Raw genomic sequence first — 17969 nt, 5'->3', positions numbered from 1 at the left:
GAGGACGTCGAGTGAACAGGCCAGAGTTCAATAGGTAGACGGCGCAGCAAGCCACCCGGGCCTTATCCCGGGGGGTTTGAAGTAGATCACGGTATTTTCCTCTCACTCGCGTTAGAAACAATTCCCTCCGTATAGCTTCACTTACCATGCCGAAACACGCCGACGACTTTATAATAAATGAAGTGAGTTAAAGCAACCCGGGATTGGACAACTTTCTTCGAGAATATGCAACAATTTGGTGACCCGCGACGTTTGGAAGAAAGTCCCGAAAATCCCGGGGGGCGCGACGCTAAAACAACTTCAACAGGCCACACACGTCTGAGGTAAGTATAAATCATTGTTTTAAAGATTAAATCTGAAATAGGATTGGTTATAAGAACACTTAGGTGTAAGCTTGGTTTAGCCACCGTCCGATTGTGCTGCTGCAGAGGCCTAGCATAACAACACGTGTAGATCAACGGTTGCAAGGAACTGTGAAGACCCCCCCCCCCCCCCCATCCCTTTGTTTACCTGGGCGCTCCTGGCTGTTTGATAAGGCAATGGTAGCCTGCACAAAGGGACCCCCGGTGTGTTATGTCTGTCTGTCTCTGTCTGTCTCTGTCTCTGTGTCTGTCTGTACCACGTGGGAGACGTAGTACCTGTGTTTTTTATGATGAATGTCTCGAAGTTAAGCCGAGATAAGGTAATCATAAGGTAATTGATGAATGTCTCGAAGTTAGGCCGAGACCATCATAAGGTAAATAGTGAAAGCGCCGAAGTTAAGCCGGGCCACTATAAGGTTTATTTATTACCGGCCACAAACTTCCAAACTCTTTACGGTGGGGTGAGGAAAGGTCAGGTTTTTAACGTTAATCTAGCTTAGTTGCATATTAAAACGGAGGCTTGGCCAAGGAGTTCAAATTGGATTGATTCCTCCCGGTTCATTTCAAATCTAATGTGCAATTTTGATTAGTATACAACGCAGCCGTAGAGTGTAACCACGGGGTGTTAAAGAGACGGCGCGTCTTCGTGACGTGGGTTTCCTTTGTCCAGACGTCCGCCATCTTGGGTCTTGCAAAGACCAAGAGCAGCGGGGAGCCCCCCCCCCCCCCCCCATCTCTCTCCCTCCTCTTCCCCCCCCACCCTCTCTCTCTCTCCCTCTCTCCTTCCCCCCTCTCTCTCTCTTCTCCCCCCCCCCCCCCCCCCCAGTCTTCACAGGTCCAGTAGTCAGACCCCCCATCCCCCTGTCCACAGGTCCAGTCGTCGGATCCTCCCCTCCCCACCCTTTGTCCCTGCAAACATTCTCTTCCCCTACCCTTCCTTATTCATATTGCTTAAAGAAGATCGGGAACGGTGGGTCGGGGGCTTCGATTTAACTAACAATAGAGAGGCCTCCCACCCTCACACCTAGCCATGTGTTGGAGGCAGGATGTAAATTTAGTGTTTGTATATTTGAGGGTCTGTGTGTCTAGGTGCTGAAATACAGAGAGCCACTCCCTAGTTGATATCGGCAAAACACGCAAATGTTTGTGTGGGTTGTAATCAATGTTTTTTGATTCACCAACATTAATGGTTTAAACGATCTGTAAATGTTCACATTTGTACTAAATTTTTTCTTCCTCTTCAGGCCTTTGCAACACAAGCAGTGATGGATGCCCGGCATTCATGGTTTTAACCGGTGCCCAAGGCGGGAGTTAGCTCAACTGCTGTAGTTCAATTACAATAACATTTGTTTCATCCGATAACTTCTGAATTTTTCTTTTAGGTTCAGTTTTTGTTTTGTTTATAGAATATCACCATATATTTGATACCCAGATGTGCATAATTGTTGTAGGTTTGGATGACTCTTTGTTCTGCCTAGTTTAGACGGTTTTGATTGACCTAGCTCAAGATTCACCGGGTGTCAGACGTAGGATTGTGGCACTTCCTGGGAGCCTCCTCCAAGCCACACGTTAATCGACCAATTGTTCCTGCAGTGTTCTGAGGTGGTGACGATGGGGCTCATGGGGAGGCCCCGGGAGAGTTGTCATTCGCGGGCTCACACGGGGAGAAATCGGGTAGGTCGGTAAGTCAGAAGGTTGAATTAATGTATCGATTTGATGTTGACCAACAAAAAACTAGATAATTATAATAATAAATACTGTTCATGTAATGGTATAGTTAGGTCTGGGACCTGCGTAGCTAAAAAAACTGTTTTGGAAATAGTAATGAACGTGTCCGGGACATGTGTAGCTATAAAATAAGTAAAGATAAAACTGAGTTTTACTTTACTTCACTTTGCTAAGACATATTCACGTTTGATGTGGTATGCAGAAAGTGGCGCAATAGGATATTGTGCAGAGAATAAGGCGTATTCACGTTTGATGTGGTATGCGATGTACATAGCAGTGAATCAAAGTGTGGACAACATCAAATGCGAGCAATAGGTAGAATAAATGAAGATTAGGTCATCCAATATGCATAGTTAGTGTAGGACAATCGGGTAGTATGATGAAGGTAACTGTTATTATGAGATACGGTTAACACAGAAGTGATATTGAACATGCAAATTTTAACATTGTTAATTCCCTTTTACATCTTTTTGGTTATAGCAACTTGGTTGAACTACGGTGTTGTTATCTTTGGTTGTCATTCAATGCACATGGCTGAAGCAATGCGCAAGGAGGGATGTAGTGTGAAATTAAACCAAAGTAGATACTGTAAAACAATTAAAATTAGAATTCATGGAAATATGTTTTTGAACAACTAACTGCTGTACATGAGTTTGTATTTCTGCAATAGAAGCAAAAAGTTCCAGAACCAGATGCAGACACACCCGGAGCCTACAAACTACCACCGCCGAGCAAGGACTAACAGTCACATGAGGAGATCAAATAACAGCAGGATTTGAATCGCACCGGATGGGTTGGTGGCCAGGGCGCTGGTATGATTACAATCCCTCAGGTTAGAATTGGCAGAGAACTCCGGCATTAATGACCCTTTCACAGGATGGATGGAGAATATGTCTGGGAGGTGGAAAGGCAGAATCCAGTAAGTGCCCGTCGCGGGAATAAATGCAGAGACCGTGTTAATTGTCACCGGCTGCCGTTGTATTCCCTGCGCACGAGGGCTACTGCATCTGCTGATCACCACAGCAGTGGGCGCTACAGAAGTGCCAAGTGCCATTCAGGCTTACATTACCTGAGGGGCCCGACCCTATCCAGCTGCAATATGTAGAATAGTCAACACCTATACTATTCTAGTAGAATCGACTGTATTTAAGATAATCAATATCCCGGATTTACTTGAATAACACATTTTAAAACAACCATACCAGACTATGTTTATTATTTGGTAGTATTGCTTGGTTGCGAGTGCAACCCGTTATTTCTGAATCGCTGCATTGATAATGGTACTGTTGATCTTTGAGACGGTTGTTTACAGGCCACCTGTTGCTGACACGACGACGACGGAGAACCTGTTTGGAGGCTCCCATGATGTAGGAGTAACCTCTCTGAGTTGAGCCCTTGACAAGGAGGGACGAGTCTTGGGTTCATGAACTACAGGCCCGACGGCGACAGAATCCATGCCCAAACCACCCACATGCAACAGCGAACCAATGCACGAAGATCACCTGAACCACCCGAATCCATGCTAGGCTATCAATAATCTTGAATTTTTTAAAATTGTATTATGACTACCAATTTTTACTTTACTTTTGCACATGATGAAAATTGTATGACCTTGTAGCACATGACCAAAAGTATTAGCTCAGGATTTCTATGAATAGTTTTGTTTGTGTGCTGTTTGGCCATGTGATTGTATGATAACAAGATTTATGTTCATTGTTGTATTGTTAAATAATGACCTGTATTTCTAATGAGACCCACAATGTGAATACCGTTTCAGTGTTATGGGGACGCGTAGTGGTTTTTCTCTCCTCAAGAGTTGTTTCCACTCCGGTTGATGGTGTTGATGATTGATCCTACTTTGGATATGTTTTCGGTGTGGTAAATGGTGTTTATGATTTAAAATATTATTGTATGGTCATCTAAGATGACCAAGGAGGGATTGTTACGTATTTTAAGAATCTAAGCTACCCACACATAGACCCAATGATGCAGGACCAAACATATAAGCTGCGTTACCCTCACATAGCCACAAGGGGAGCATGATGTTATTGAAGGCTGCTCCCTCTTCAACTTTAATTAAGTGAAGAAGCCGAAGCCATAACGTCACCCCGGCCACGCCCACTAGGCAACGCCCACTGCATAGGCCACACCCACTTGACGTCCTGTACGGAGGACGTCGAGTGAACAGGCCAGAGTTCAATAGGTAGACGGCGCAGCAAGCCACCCGGGCCTTATCCCGGGGGGTTTGAAGTAGATCACGGTATTTTCCTCTCACTCGCGTTAGAAACAATTCCCTCCGTATAGCTTCACTTACCATGCCGAAACACGCCGACGACTTTATAATAAATGAAGTGAGTTAAAGCAACCCGGGATTGGACAACTTTCTTCGAGAATATGCAACATTAACTAAAAAACACATAGAAAGCTTAAAGCATCCAGCATGGGATTTCAACAATGTGAGAGGGCATACGCAACAGGGATAATCGCCCAGTGGAATGCTGCACGATTTAATCTGCACAGTGGAAAGCATTCGTCCACTGGGCGGAAAGCAGGGAGATTACAAGACAAAAATAAATGTGTAATTTGCCGTGTGCTGCCTGGCACCAATGCTCCCGTTGAACTGATCTTTATTCCATCATGAACAATACTTGAACTGACGAGATGAACCGCACCGTTCCCACCTTAAAGGCGTTGCCAATCACACAGGCCAATTTTGATGACACCTGTCCGCAATTCCACAGCAGCAGGCTGTCAGCAAACAAATCGATTTTGGAGCAAATTCACTCCTTCAAATATGGGTAGGCTAATTTGTCTCTGTGTTTTCGGAGCTCTACGAGGTTGACATCTCGACATCACACACACACACACACACACACACACACACACACACACACACACACACACACACACACACACACACACACACACACACACACACACACACACACACACACACACGCGCGGATCCGGCCCGCGAGGGAATATTTACTGGCCCTTTTAGGGGAAACCTATCGGTAAAAAAAAAAAAGGTCAGGGATATTGTATAATCTTTATATTGATCCCCTTTGAGAATTTGTGTGGAAAGGGGTGGGTCTGGGGCGTGCTATATTCTTGCCTTTCTCCTTTGTAAAGCGCATTGTATTGCCTTTTTGCCGATATGAAGTTAACTGCGCCTATTCCTTGATTCTTTCTGCAGTGGCACTCCAAACAATAAATTTCGTTCCAATGTTCGTCCAATCCATTCCAATGGTGGTCCTGCATTGAGTTTAAATCCAACTCTAACGAATAAATGTTCCAGTTTTAAGTTTCATAGAATATTTATACATTCCCAGGGCAGGTTAAATAAGCGCACGCCCTGTGGAATTAGTCAAATTAATTACAGATAAATAATACTGAAATGGCTACTTTTTGGTTGAACACATTTGGAATGGCGGAACTAAAAAGGTGTCGGAATGGGGGCAAGTCAAAATGGCGGCATGTCGGACTGGCAACATGTCTGAATGGCAGCCTGTAACCACTATTACTAACCCAAACCCTACAGCTACTACTACTACTACTTCAGCGACTACTACTACTTCAGTAACTACTACCATTACTATTACTACTACTACATCTAGTACCACTACTACTACTATCTTTCAGCTTTGACAGTAGGCCTATTACAGTTTAGCTTCCAGATTTTGTAAGAATGTATTTAAGCACTTGCTTCTTCAGGTAATGTAATTCAGCGTCAGTTTTCAATTTCAGTTTCAAGGTTTTTCAACAGTGCACTGCAATACATTTGACCTTTCCGATTTTTCAGCAGTGAAGGGCAATACATTTGACCTTTCAGATGCATCAGTTCAATTCATTTTACATTTCTGCATTTTTAGCAATGCTTTGCGCTTTTCATTTAGCTGTCACTTTATTTGTTTCCAACCATTTACATTCACTTGAATGGTGTGCAAGTTTACATTGTTTACTCCATTTAGTCTTTTGAACTCTTAAAATTTCTTTATGTCTTTATCTATGTGGCTTTATATTTTCAACCGCACTTTGCACTACAGCACTCACCGCATTTTCTATTTATATATATCATCATATTTCATTTTACCCACTTGTTTTGTCTGTAAAGACAGAAGCATAGATTAAACTAACGACTAAAGGGAAGTGATTATTTGTATGTTCAACAAATGATACCACTAGTGGTGGATCCAATACAATTATTTAATCACATGAGCAAAAACACGTAATTAAATAGACATACCGTTTAATCCAGTGAGATATTTATTTTCTTGCGAGTTCAAGCTCACAAGGCGGGATTCAGAATAGTTGCAGCAGAACCTTCCTCTGATGCTCGTCCCAAATGTAGGACAACTGTTTAATTCAATGACTAGGACTCATTATATAAAAATAAAATAATTGATAGCTGTTTGGGAGTTAAACCCTTTGCTAATCCACTTGTCAACTTTAAAAACAATACTGAACATATGAAGCCCATTTAAACCCAACAGAAACCAACACTGAGTGCTTTGCGACGGAGACTGAAACACATCTGAATGTCGCTCCGTTAGACTGCCTGTAAACGGTTTCCCCAAAGCACTCAATCATCTACTTACAATTGAAAAATACAGAATAAGAATAACCAAAAATCCCAAATAACATTAGTCGTAATTAAAACACAAGTTTAATGTGATATCAGTAACCAGGTAAGGAAGGGCTTGACATTAGCCAAGGTCATTACAATCTTCATATTAAATAAATCAATCTTCATACTCCATTTGAAAATAGTATGCTACAGCTGTAGCATAAGCCGTAGGTTCAGACTTCAAGTGAGAGTAACTTCAACTGGATGGACAAAACTGGGGCCTCTGTGATGCTAATCCCAAGTGTTTGATGGAAAGTATGTAGATCGCTAGACGATAGCTGAGGTCTTCTGGGTCAGAGTGGGCACTGCAAAGAAACAATGAGAGTGATGAACCAATCTTGATTAAATAAGTGACCGAATCAAACACAGTTCACAGTTGTCAGGGGACTTGCCATAGTCTGTATGGTGAGTGACAAATGTATATGAATTCAGCAAATTGGATAAAGAAAAAGCTGCAATAACCAGTACTGGCCAAGAGATGGTGCAGTTTCTCAACTTTATATTGTATGGCAGGGTAAGGCTTAGAATCAGGAACAGACTCACATTGTGGGCAGGTCATTCTCCATCGTCCACCATGCCTTTGATTTCTCCCTCTGCTCTCATCTAAAAAAAAAGGAAACACAATGTCAAGGAACGGTGCTGGAGCAAAACACCCCAAAATCTGTCAATGGGCATCATGCCAATGTATTTGTTATCGTCTTAAACGGCTAGTTTAATGAACGACACCTGTTCATGTGAGTGCACGCCTTCATGAGCATGTGAAGTAGTAACATTTATGCACCAAAGCTTGTATATAAGGAAGAGCATTTCATAATAATAGTCGCCAGGCAAAGAAAAAAGTGCAGAAAACACAGTGTCTCTTTTTAACATATTCATTTGTCAAAACCATGCAACAAGAATCGTTTGGCCGGACAAAATAGATTTTTTTGCTTTGCCCAACGTATGTGACTCATACAACAAGTCTAGTCTACTCGTAGATTTGGTGTTTGCAGAAGAGAACATGTGAATGGTGAATGTGAGAAGTGCTTTTAAATGGCATGTGGGAGCACACCTTCAGAGTGACTCATCTATGAACTCACTGGCTTTGTTAATAGGTTATAGGTTAGGAGAAATTAAAACGTGCATCCTCCTTGACTCTCCTCCCACTCTATTAGTTTGGTACAACACGCCTTGTACCAGGCGTGTTGTACCAAACTAATAGAGTGGGAGGAGAAGAAAAAAAAAAAGGTGCTGGAAAAAAAAATGGACTGCAATTATATAGCGCTTTTATCCAAAGCTCTTTACAATATTGCTGGACATTAACCCATTCATGCACAGTCACACAGCGACGGCAGAGTCAACCATGCAAGATGAAAGCAAGCTCGACAGCAGCAGGTGTCTCGCGAAGCAGGGATCGAACAAGCAACCTTATGGTCACCAGCCAAGCCGCTCTACCGCCCAACTTGTACCAAGTACAGAGAGCAGAGCTTACCTTGTCCAGCTCCTTCTGGGTCTCCTCCTCCATGCGCCTGATGTCGTCCATGGACAGCTCCACCCACTGGTCCAACGAGCAGAACAGCTGCCTGTGGAAGTTGTTAAACAAACGTGCCTCTTGCTGTGAAGAGGAGGAGGGGGCCAGGTGTAAAGGAGAGAGAGAATGAGTGAGATGGAGGACCAAAGCAACACAATGGGATGGAACAAGGAGAGAAAAAGTTATTTACCTTATGGATTAAATTCTCCATTTTGCCTTGAATTACTCTCCATTTGAAATGGACCGTTACAAGCTTGTAAGCACACATGTGAGGACAGGCCAAATTGTTCTTCAGTTCTGTCTGAAAAAACGATGTTTGGTAATATAAAACAGCTATTTTGTTGTCAAACATTATTTTATAGCAACTGCCAAACTTTATTATATGCCCTGATGGTGAACTCACAACCAGAGTTTTCAAAGCAATATTAGGTACAAAGAATTCTGCACATGAAGTTACCTAGCACAAATAAGAGCATCACAGAATGGGACAGAATACTGGTACCTTCCAGTTGGGTCCCAGGGGCCCTCGGCTGGTCTTCTTTGATACGAAGGTGGCAGGATCTTCATCCGGCTTGTAATCCTGCATAAACAATATCAACAAAAAGTTTTAAAAACAACCTAAATACCTTGAAACAGAGCTAGGGTACCCACAAAGGTGTTAGAGACACCAAGCAAAGCTGAAAGCTGCATCTCACCTAAACCTACCTTTTGTCCTACTTGAGTTCGGTCAGCGATGTCGATGTGAATCACCTCTGCCTTCTTCCAGTCATCAGGGTCTAGTCCGTGAACCTGCAAGGGGGTCATGCACCTCGATGGTTACAATGGATATCAATGAAAAACGAACCCTTAAACCAGTTATGTGATATGGATTAATCCTGGTCCACTCAAATTTATCTTGTTTTGAAAACGTAGGATGAGATGTAAATATGAACAAAAATTGCCATCTGTAAGTTCAATGCATGCCATTGCATGTGCAACCTTTTTGAAACATTAAAAATGCCCGAAAATAGACTACAGAAGCAATGGAATCATTTTAAAATCAGTAACACTTAGTATACTGTGCAACGTGTCGTTGGGACTACAGGCTTGTAGTCCACGTTGAGTCGTCTTACATTGTCCGTCTGTCCCATGTCGGGCTTGTGCCACGTCTCAATCTTGATGAAGAAGTTCTCACCCATGTATTCATTCTGTGGAGGAGGGGGTTGATAAAGTAAGTTAGTTCTGCCCCCCGCACACACACACACACACACACACACACACACACACACACACACACACACACACACACACACACACACACACACACACACACACACACACACACACACACACACACACACACACACGTGAAATCAAGCTTGACATTGCAAGACTGATTTAATCTAGTTACAGTCTCATCTTTCAGCTAAAAAGCAATAGGTGGTAAAATGTCTTGCAACACATGACCCATTTCCATACGCATGTGCTGGCTTGGCTCGACTAGGCTCTGTGCAGTGGCCCAGGGCAGCTTGGAATGCCTCTCCATTACAATAGAGCTACCCTCAAGCAACCAAAAATCACTGTGGTGTCCGTTTATCTAATCCTTCAGTAACCTTTGTTAATTATATAGTTACAGGAACAAACAAATAATAATGAACCAAAAGGATGCACTACTACTGTGTTGAGTGTGGGCCTATAGTCCTACAATTTGAGACAACATCTTGTTCCAACAACCAACCAGGCCCAACGTCACCGCTGAGGCGTGTCTGGCATGCTTGTCCTGACACTGAAGAGGGTCCAGACTATAATTTAGAAACAACTGGTGCAAGAGACTATGTTGCTGCCAGTCTCCTGTAACCAGTTTGTGAAGGTTCTACTCTGCTCTGAATTCAAGTTCCAATCTCTTCTTGACATGGTCGTGGCTTTCCCTCGGAACTTCAAAGTCACAAAAAAGGGACTCCGGCGGCGAGGACACAGTGGACGTGAGGAGCTCAGCCTGGCTCATGGCTGATTGGGAAGTCTGTGTCCGAGAAAGGGTTAAGCTTCTTGAACACTCCTAGTTCGCCACAGTTTGTGGTGCATTTCACACAAAACATCTCATGCACCACACTCATTGCATAAAGACAATGTCCCAAAGTTGGTGTGGGTCGTACCAATATAAATACATATATATATTTAAGCATATTAAAGCAATAGATCACTTCAGTCAGTGGCATGTGCTCATTATACCACTGCGAAGGGGGTCGCCGGCCCTCCGCTGCGCGTCGGGGCCGGACAACGCCCCTTAACAGTGGTATAATGAGCACATACCACAGCCTGGCGTGATCTATTGCTTTTATACAACGGTTACTATTATGGCGAAACGAAAGTCATAGACACACTAAATTTAAAAAGAAACCAAGAAAGTCAAAATAGCCGTTTAATTAAAGAATACAAAAAAGTAGTCCCTCCTGGCTGCCGCTATGCATCGACGGTCGCTATGCAACACACTTTAGCGTCCCTCCGAGAGAAGGCTCCGATAGAGTGGTTCGCCGGCAATTTATCCTATGGAGCAGTTCACTCGCCGTGAGCCTTCGTTAGTCTCTCCATCGCCTTGCTCACTCCCGGAGTAGCAACATTTACACGCTCTCCATCATCCAACATATGTTTTACTTTGTAACTGTTTCTACTTCCAGGCGCGGAGTGATATGCAAACTTTCACAAAATGATCGGGCGTCATAGCAGTTATGTATACGCTCATTATACAACAGTTGGGAACCAATCAGATCGCTGGATTTAGGTCCCCCGTTGTATAAATACACATACGTATACACACACGTGTGTATATATATACATACGTATGTGTATATATATATACACACACACGTGTGTGTATATATATATATATACATACGTACACACACGTGTGTGTGTGTGTGTGTGTGTGTGTGTGTGTGTGTGTGTGTTACAAAATAATATGAAGCTTAACGGGAAACTCAGGGACCAGACCAGGGATGCAGTACTTACAGTTAGAACTGGATCAGTGTTGGGAGAGGGAGGTCACAGCAGACAGACGGGTCAGGACAGGAAAGAGAAGAAACACACTCCTTTACATTTGTAGTATTTCACCAATACTATGAGAATAGTTCTGCCCTGGCAGAAGGAGTACAACACTCTTTAATGTCGGTCGAGCACAGTCAGTATTCTAACTCGATGTTTATATTCTCCAAGCTTGTTCATGTGTATGATATATGATATTAGGTTTTTAAACTTTGTAAACTGCCTGACTGAAATCGCCACATGAGGGTCAAAGGTTCTGATCAGTTTCCCCAACATAAGAGGGGATGTTTTTGGTGAAATAAGTTCATTGTTTAAACTGCAGTCACAGTAATGAAGATAAATATTCATCAGCCTGTTGAAGGATTGGCCGGTTTTCTAAGACACCAGGTTAATTGTTGACATTGTCGAGGTGAAAATCAGGATTTGTTTACAACAGACAGCCTCTGGCAGTATTGACACGTCACTACACAGGGCAGCTGGCGAGCCATTAAAATCCACTCTGTGTGAATACTTTTCGAAATACAGCCTCAGCATTCAGAGTTCACACACAAAATACTTATGCCCAACCAGGCCCGTTAATATGCACGTACCTAGGTTAGACAAAAGATACAGCTATGGGAGCTGCTAAACACTTTCATAATGGATATAAATTAATCACCAATGCCGAATCCATCACCATCATAAATCAGGGCTGATTTATGTCGGACCTTCAATAGTTATCCTTGGGTCCTCACAAACGGGCCAAATCCACCGGCCACATACACCTGTGTGTGTGTGTATGTGTGTGTGTGTGTGTGTGTGTGTGTGTGTGTGTGTGTGTGTGTGTGTGTGTGTGTGTGTGTGTGTGTGTGTGTGTGTGTGTGTGTGTGTGTGTGTGTGTGTCTTACTTGTTCGACAATATGGATAGGCATTCCAGGCCTTCTCGTGAACCTCAAGAGAACCTTTGGGTGCCATCACACGAAGAAATTTTGGAACTTTACTGCGGATAAAAATAAATTAATTCAGAATGGAGCGACACCTCTTCTTCCCCCATGCTCATGTGATCATAATAATTATGAGTCCAGTCCCGGGCCCTACCTCTGCAGGTAGTAGATCTTGTGCGTGTACTGCCCCTTCTCCCCGTCCTTCTCGTAGGGCTCGTTGACCAGCACCTTCACGCCCTCGCCCCCGCCCGTCTCGTTCTTACTGGCCTCTGCCACGGCGTACAGCTGACCCACCTGGTACTGCACACACAGGGAGATACACAAGAAATGCAACAATGACACACGCACAAGCAAAACAAAGCTGAAAAGTTTGGGACAACAGCTACATGCAGGGGGCAGGGACACAGCACCATGTGACCACACATCCTGACCTCAGTTAACCATTTCCCCCTCTTTTCCACACTCAGTACGTTTACATGCACAGCTTAATCAGATTACAGCCATAGTTCGACTATGCTCCGTAATTCGACAACTGCAATCGTCCGAGTATACATGGCGGTGAGAAAATCGATTCATTGGCCGAAGCATGTCATACCCCGGTTCGATAGGTGGCGCTGTACCCCTTTCAACTAGTTGTAATAAAACCACCGGCTGACCTCTTTACGTCACCAGCAACAGCAAACTCAGGCGGCATTCGAGAAAGATGTTTTCAGTAGACAGCTGTCAGTTCGGAACCGGGTCCATGTCATTTCTCGGACGCTCCATTGTTCCGACCTCTCGGCCGTATGCGGACTCCCGACGGAGGACCTCCGCCACCGGCGTGTGTGTCCTCCGGCGGGAGAGCCCCTCCGGCGGGAGTCTGCATGTGATGTTCAGGCCACAGAGCCGACAGAACGGACGGACCCAAAATGCATTTCAAGAGCGCCCCATGCAAAGTCAATGAGATCCGTCGACGGACGCATGTAGTGTGAATGAAAGGTTATGCACTATGTTAGATACGCATACGGATGCGGACAGAAAATCTGTCCGTACTCTGCGTACATTTTGTCGCATTTCATTTCGTCCATATGTCCTCTAGAGGATGTTTTGCTCAACGTCCATTCCTACGTAAAAGACGCATGAAAGTATGAGGGCAGTGACGTTTAGACCAGGGGTGTCAAACTCATTTTAGCTCAGGGGCCACATGGAGGATAATCTATTCCCAAGTGGGCCGGACCGGTAAAAATATGGCATAATTATGTAAAATTAAACATGCTGTGAGCACACCAAACACAGGTTTCCCATTTACTTCTGTGAATAAAAAGGACGATTACCATTTTTCTTGGAAAACTCTGCACTCTGTGTCCACTTTCCGTCTTTTTGACAGAGACATTTTGGGGCAATGAGAGTGCCAAAGCGCATAATGTTGAAAGTATAAGGCAGAACGACAAGGTAGCTCCGGGCTAGCTGCACTACCTGTTTATACTTGCTCCCTGCTCAGCCTCGGTATAAAGTTTGCTTGCTTAACATAATTGCTATTGCGACTTCTAGTGGACACATTAAGAAGTTTCCTTCATTGAAAAATAGCAGATCATTTTACGTTACATTCCAAAGCGACTTCCAGTTACACACAATCTTCCAGTAGTTCAATGTTCAACAAATTAATCAGTGCCAGTCAATGCAATCCATGTAATGCTAGGAAGGATTTTTATAAAAAAAATATATAATTTCTTTTATAATTATTATAATTTTTTTTACAATACTGTACTTCACAAAATCATCTCGCGGGCCGGATTAAACCCGTTCGCAGGCCTTACGTTTGACACCCCTGGTTTAGACCGTTGATAACGTATGTCTCTATTTACGAACGAAATGGGAGCATAACTGAGCCTTTATGCAACTCAATCTAATAATCTAGGGGTCTTAATAAGACTATGAGAAACTCAATTTGGTTAGAATTTAGTCCAACTAAGGTGTATACATGCATCTTAATAATCCAATCATAGTCGGACCAACCCAATAATTAGATTTTCTGTAAAGGCTGACTGACTTCTGACTTCAGACTTCAGCACTTCAAATCCTTCCCTTCAGCAAAAGAGTCCTGTCCACTACGAACTCTGGCCACCACACACACACACACACACACACACACACACACACACACACACACACACACACACACACACACACACACACACACACACACACACACACACACACACACACACACACACACACACACACGTTGGGGTGAGACGTGGAGTCGCTCTGTTACTAATGCCGCATGCATGAGTCACATGGGCAGTGCCACAGAAGGTTGAGTCAGCGACCAAGAGACTGTGTAGGGCTTTAAAAGAAAACACAGAATCACCAGGACACCGTTAAACACATCAACACCTCTGTATGCATCGTGTTCCCCTAATGATAAAGTTGGGCCCTGCCAGGCCTGGATAGCGTAAGCCCTCATACAGAGAAGCATGGATGCCTACTCTAAGCCCTCATACACAGAGCAACCTCTAAGCCCTCATACAGTGTGGTCTTTAAGACCTCATACAGAGTAGTCTGAATGCAGTCTCTAGCCCTCATACTCAGAGTAGCCTGGATGCAGTCGCTAAGCCCTTATACACAGAGTAGCCTGAATGCAGTGTTTTAGCCCTCATACACAGAGTAGCCTGGATGCAGGGTTTTTGCCCTTATACAGTGTAGTAGTAGCCTGGATGAAGTCTTTCTATCTCTGGCGAAGTCACAGAACTGGGGGCTTTTGGTTCTGCTGCGTGGTTGCTCCCGTAGGTTGCTGTGATCGACTAGGATCTCAGGAATGTGACTTGACGTGTAGAACCAGTGTGTGCGTGTGTCACATTGGCCTCGCCTGTCTGATCCATCATAGACTGCAGCGACAACAAAGACAAGTTGAACAGTTTCATGACACCGGTCTGTCGGTCAGGTTCAGCCAGATATGGACCAGATCGCTTTTGGCTTTTGTCTGAAGAAACGGCAAGCGGTGACAAGTCAGTGTGTTAGTCTTTGCCATGGTATCAGATCACATCCTCATAATTAGGCCTATTTCTGAGTTTTATTTAGAACATAACATTCCCAAAGTAAATAGAGTATATCTCCACAACTGTCAGTGCAATAACATGAAATATTGAAAAAAATAAATAAAAAAAGTTAAAACCTGTGAGATTGTTGCGCAAGTGAAATAATCAATGTGGATACTACTTGGTAAGAGTGAAAAATTCCACTTATGCTACACATAAGTTGAAGATTTCATTTCTGCCTGAAATAAACTTGTTGTGATTATGATGATGTTTTGATTAAATACCACTTAGCGCAAATCAGTTGGTCACCCTATTACTCTATAGGGCCATAGGACAAGAGCTGAGTTGAGTGAGTACATGGGTCAATTTGTGATGCCAATAAAGTGAAGTAGAGCAGAGATAGAGGTTTTAGTAGAGGTAGGTTTAGGCAGATCTCCAAATAATCAATCCAAGGCAAATTTGACAATATCAACTTGATGAAATACAAACTGGTAGATATCTTCAGAACCCAATTTACAAATTTGACATCTGACCCCTCAATTTAAAAGGTCAGGTCGAACAGAATTAAATTACACCAAGCCAAATCAAGTAGTAGTAGCACCATAAGGCTATCAGAAAGTGATGAAGAATGTGTGTTGTTGTTGAAGGCAATTTACCTATTTCTTCTGAAACCCTCTCTTAGCACACACAATGTTTAGTTGCAAATATTGGCCAGACACTGGATTATCCGTTTATGGGGGTTTTATGTGATTAAACACAATCATGAGGATAAAAATAAAATAGGTAAGACATCATTTTTGGTTGTAAAAAGAAAAAGTGAAGTTTGTTTTTGACTTTTTCATTCTTTTTTTTTTTCCTCTAGTTCGGCGGAGTGGACTGTTGGAATCAGTGTCTCAGCTTTCATTTGATATCGAGTTTGTGTAGATCAAATCACAAGAAAAATATTACTTTTGCTGTGAATGTGAGAAGTTCTCTACAACTCTTTTTGTAACCTGCTTCTTATTTTGTTTGGGGCTTGGAATTTTATTTTGTTTGGTCAACAATGGCTATGATATACTAAAAGATCAATATAATCTTTCGAGGGGTGTCTCAAATGGCTTTTTTTTGTTTAATAAAGCTTAAATAAATGCCTTGAAACGTCTTTGCACATTGTGGTGGTGGGGGGGAATTTCCCGGTTACAGGATTTTGGGATGAGGGGTCAAGAGGAGGGGAAGGGAGGGCTTTAGATTAAAACAAGAATGAAGTATAGCAAGACTGATACTCCCTCAGGCTTAAAAAGCATGGCTCTTTAACAATATTTCACTTCATAGACTCAAGACTCGATGGTAAATGTAGGCTAAGTAGGGGTGAAAAATGTATGAATAAATAACTAGATGAATCTAATAATCGCGATTATTATCTTCTGTGATTCAGTATAAATTCCACAACTTCCTTTTATTTGATTTCTAACCCTTTACATTATTGCAATCTGTTGATACAACCTTTTCAAAGCGCAAAGCGGTCTGGAGTAGATTCGAGATCCTATGTTTCCTAAACATAGAGAGCCATATGTACTGAATCAACAATTGATTTTGGTTCCAATGCTGACCCCAAGAAACGAAAGCCCTTAGGCTAGCACACTAGCAGACTTAATAGTTTTCCCTAGGCTAGTGGTTCCAAAACTCATGTACCCTCTGTGACAATTGACATCCTACAGTGTAGCCAGAGCATCACGGACAGCTCACTAAAATGGTTTTGTTCTTAATTCTGCTGAATCAACAACATTTGAACAGGCATTTACATATACAGTATACACAACATACAAAAACGAGACCAAGAGTAAACTGTGTCGATCTTTCAGGGATTTAGTTTCCTGTCATGGATAAAAGGAAGGGGAGTATTGCCACACTGAGCTTCATGCATTTATTTTTGGTACTGAGACTATTTTTGGAACTGAGATCAATCCACCTATCCCACTTTAACAAACGCTGCCCTAAGTGATCGAGAAAGGGATTATAATACCCTAAGTCATTCTATAAGCACACACAAAAAACCCATTTGCTTACTGTGATATTTGCTTAAGGCAACGTGACTTTCTCAGTGTCACCAAGAAGCCAAGGAACAAGCTGGATGGGCAGCAGGATGGCCTTGCCCTCGTGGCCTCCACTCAAACATCCATCCTGTCATGCACGTGTAGGGGAGTCCTCATTGCTTACCCATGGGCAATGATTCCCATTTTCAGTTGCAGTTTAATTCATTACTTTCCCTCCCTGAGTCATGATAACCCGTTTTACCTGAAATGACTACCAATGCCATCACACAAAAGGCATTGGTATTTAACAGGTAGTAAGTACACAGAGGTGCATACCAGTAGTTCTGGTTTGGCTGAGGTATAGCCGAGTTCATTGAACATTCATCGTTCTCGCCAAAGCGGCCTTCATGGGACAAGTAGACTGGTCATTGTGAAGAACAATGTTCTAATATAATAGTGGTTGCTTGGGCAAATTGTTATTGTTTTGTATTCACACAGCTTTCCTCTTGTCAGTTGAAGCTCAGAATGAAAATCTCCTTAACCTATGCAAGCTTAAATCTGTGCATAAAAACATACAAAGGAAAACCTTTCTGACATAGTACCTCATTATTCAGGTTTAAAGCCCAAATAATGGAATGGTTTATTTGGCAGCAATGGGAGCGATAAGGTGAGAAGAGGAAGGGAACTAGAGAAAGATAGATGACATAGGAATGTTGGAGAGTTAGTAGATAGAGTCCTTACCTCTTCCACGGATATGGGCAGGACCACACGG

At 42.9% G+C, this 17969-nt stretch overlaps 1 protein-coding gene across 2 annotated transcripts in view; it reads right to left on the bottom strand.

The window, feature by feature from the left end:
* Positions 1-6282: 6282 nt before the first annotated feature.
* LOC115561710 (phosphatidylinositol transfer protein alpha isoform) overlaps positions 6283-17969 on the bottom strand; it is a 13168-nt gene continuing 1481 nt past the window's right edge. The window contains exons 2-12 of one of the 2 annotated variants that reach the window (XM_030381912.1): positions 17939-17969; positions 12323-12468; positions 12133-12224; positions 11213-11220; positions 9340-9414; positions 8933-9016; positions 8730-8807; positions 8418-8528; positions 8189-8311; positions 7261-7320; positions 6283-7022 (exon numbers count right to left, since the gene is read on the bottom strand). In XM_030381912.1, coding sequence (XP_030237772.1) covers positions 7273-7320; positions 8189-8311; positions 8418-8528; positions 8730-8807; positions 8933-9016; positions 9340-9414; positions 11213-11220; positions 12133-12224; positions 12323-12468; positions 17939-17969 — 796 coding nt within the window. In that variant the 3' untranslated portion in view covers positions 6283-7022; positions 7261-7272. The remainder of the gene's footprint in view (positions 7023-7260; positions 7321-8188; positions 8312-8417; positions 8529-8729; positions 8808-8932; positions 9017-9339; positions 9415-11212; positions 11221-12132; positions 12225-12322; positions 12469-17938) is intronic. The other variant, XM_030381913.1, reaches the window with a different exon arrangement.

This window comes from Gadus morhua, chromosome 16, assembly GCF_902167405.1.
Source record: "Gadus morhua chromosome 16, gadMor3.0, whole genome shotgun sequence".
In the NCBI taxonomy this organism is placed as follows: Eukaryota; Metazoa; Chordata; class Actinopteri; order Gadiformes; family Gadidae; genus Gadus; species Gadus morhua.
This window is presented reverse-complemented; position numbering and strand designations above follow the sequence as displayed.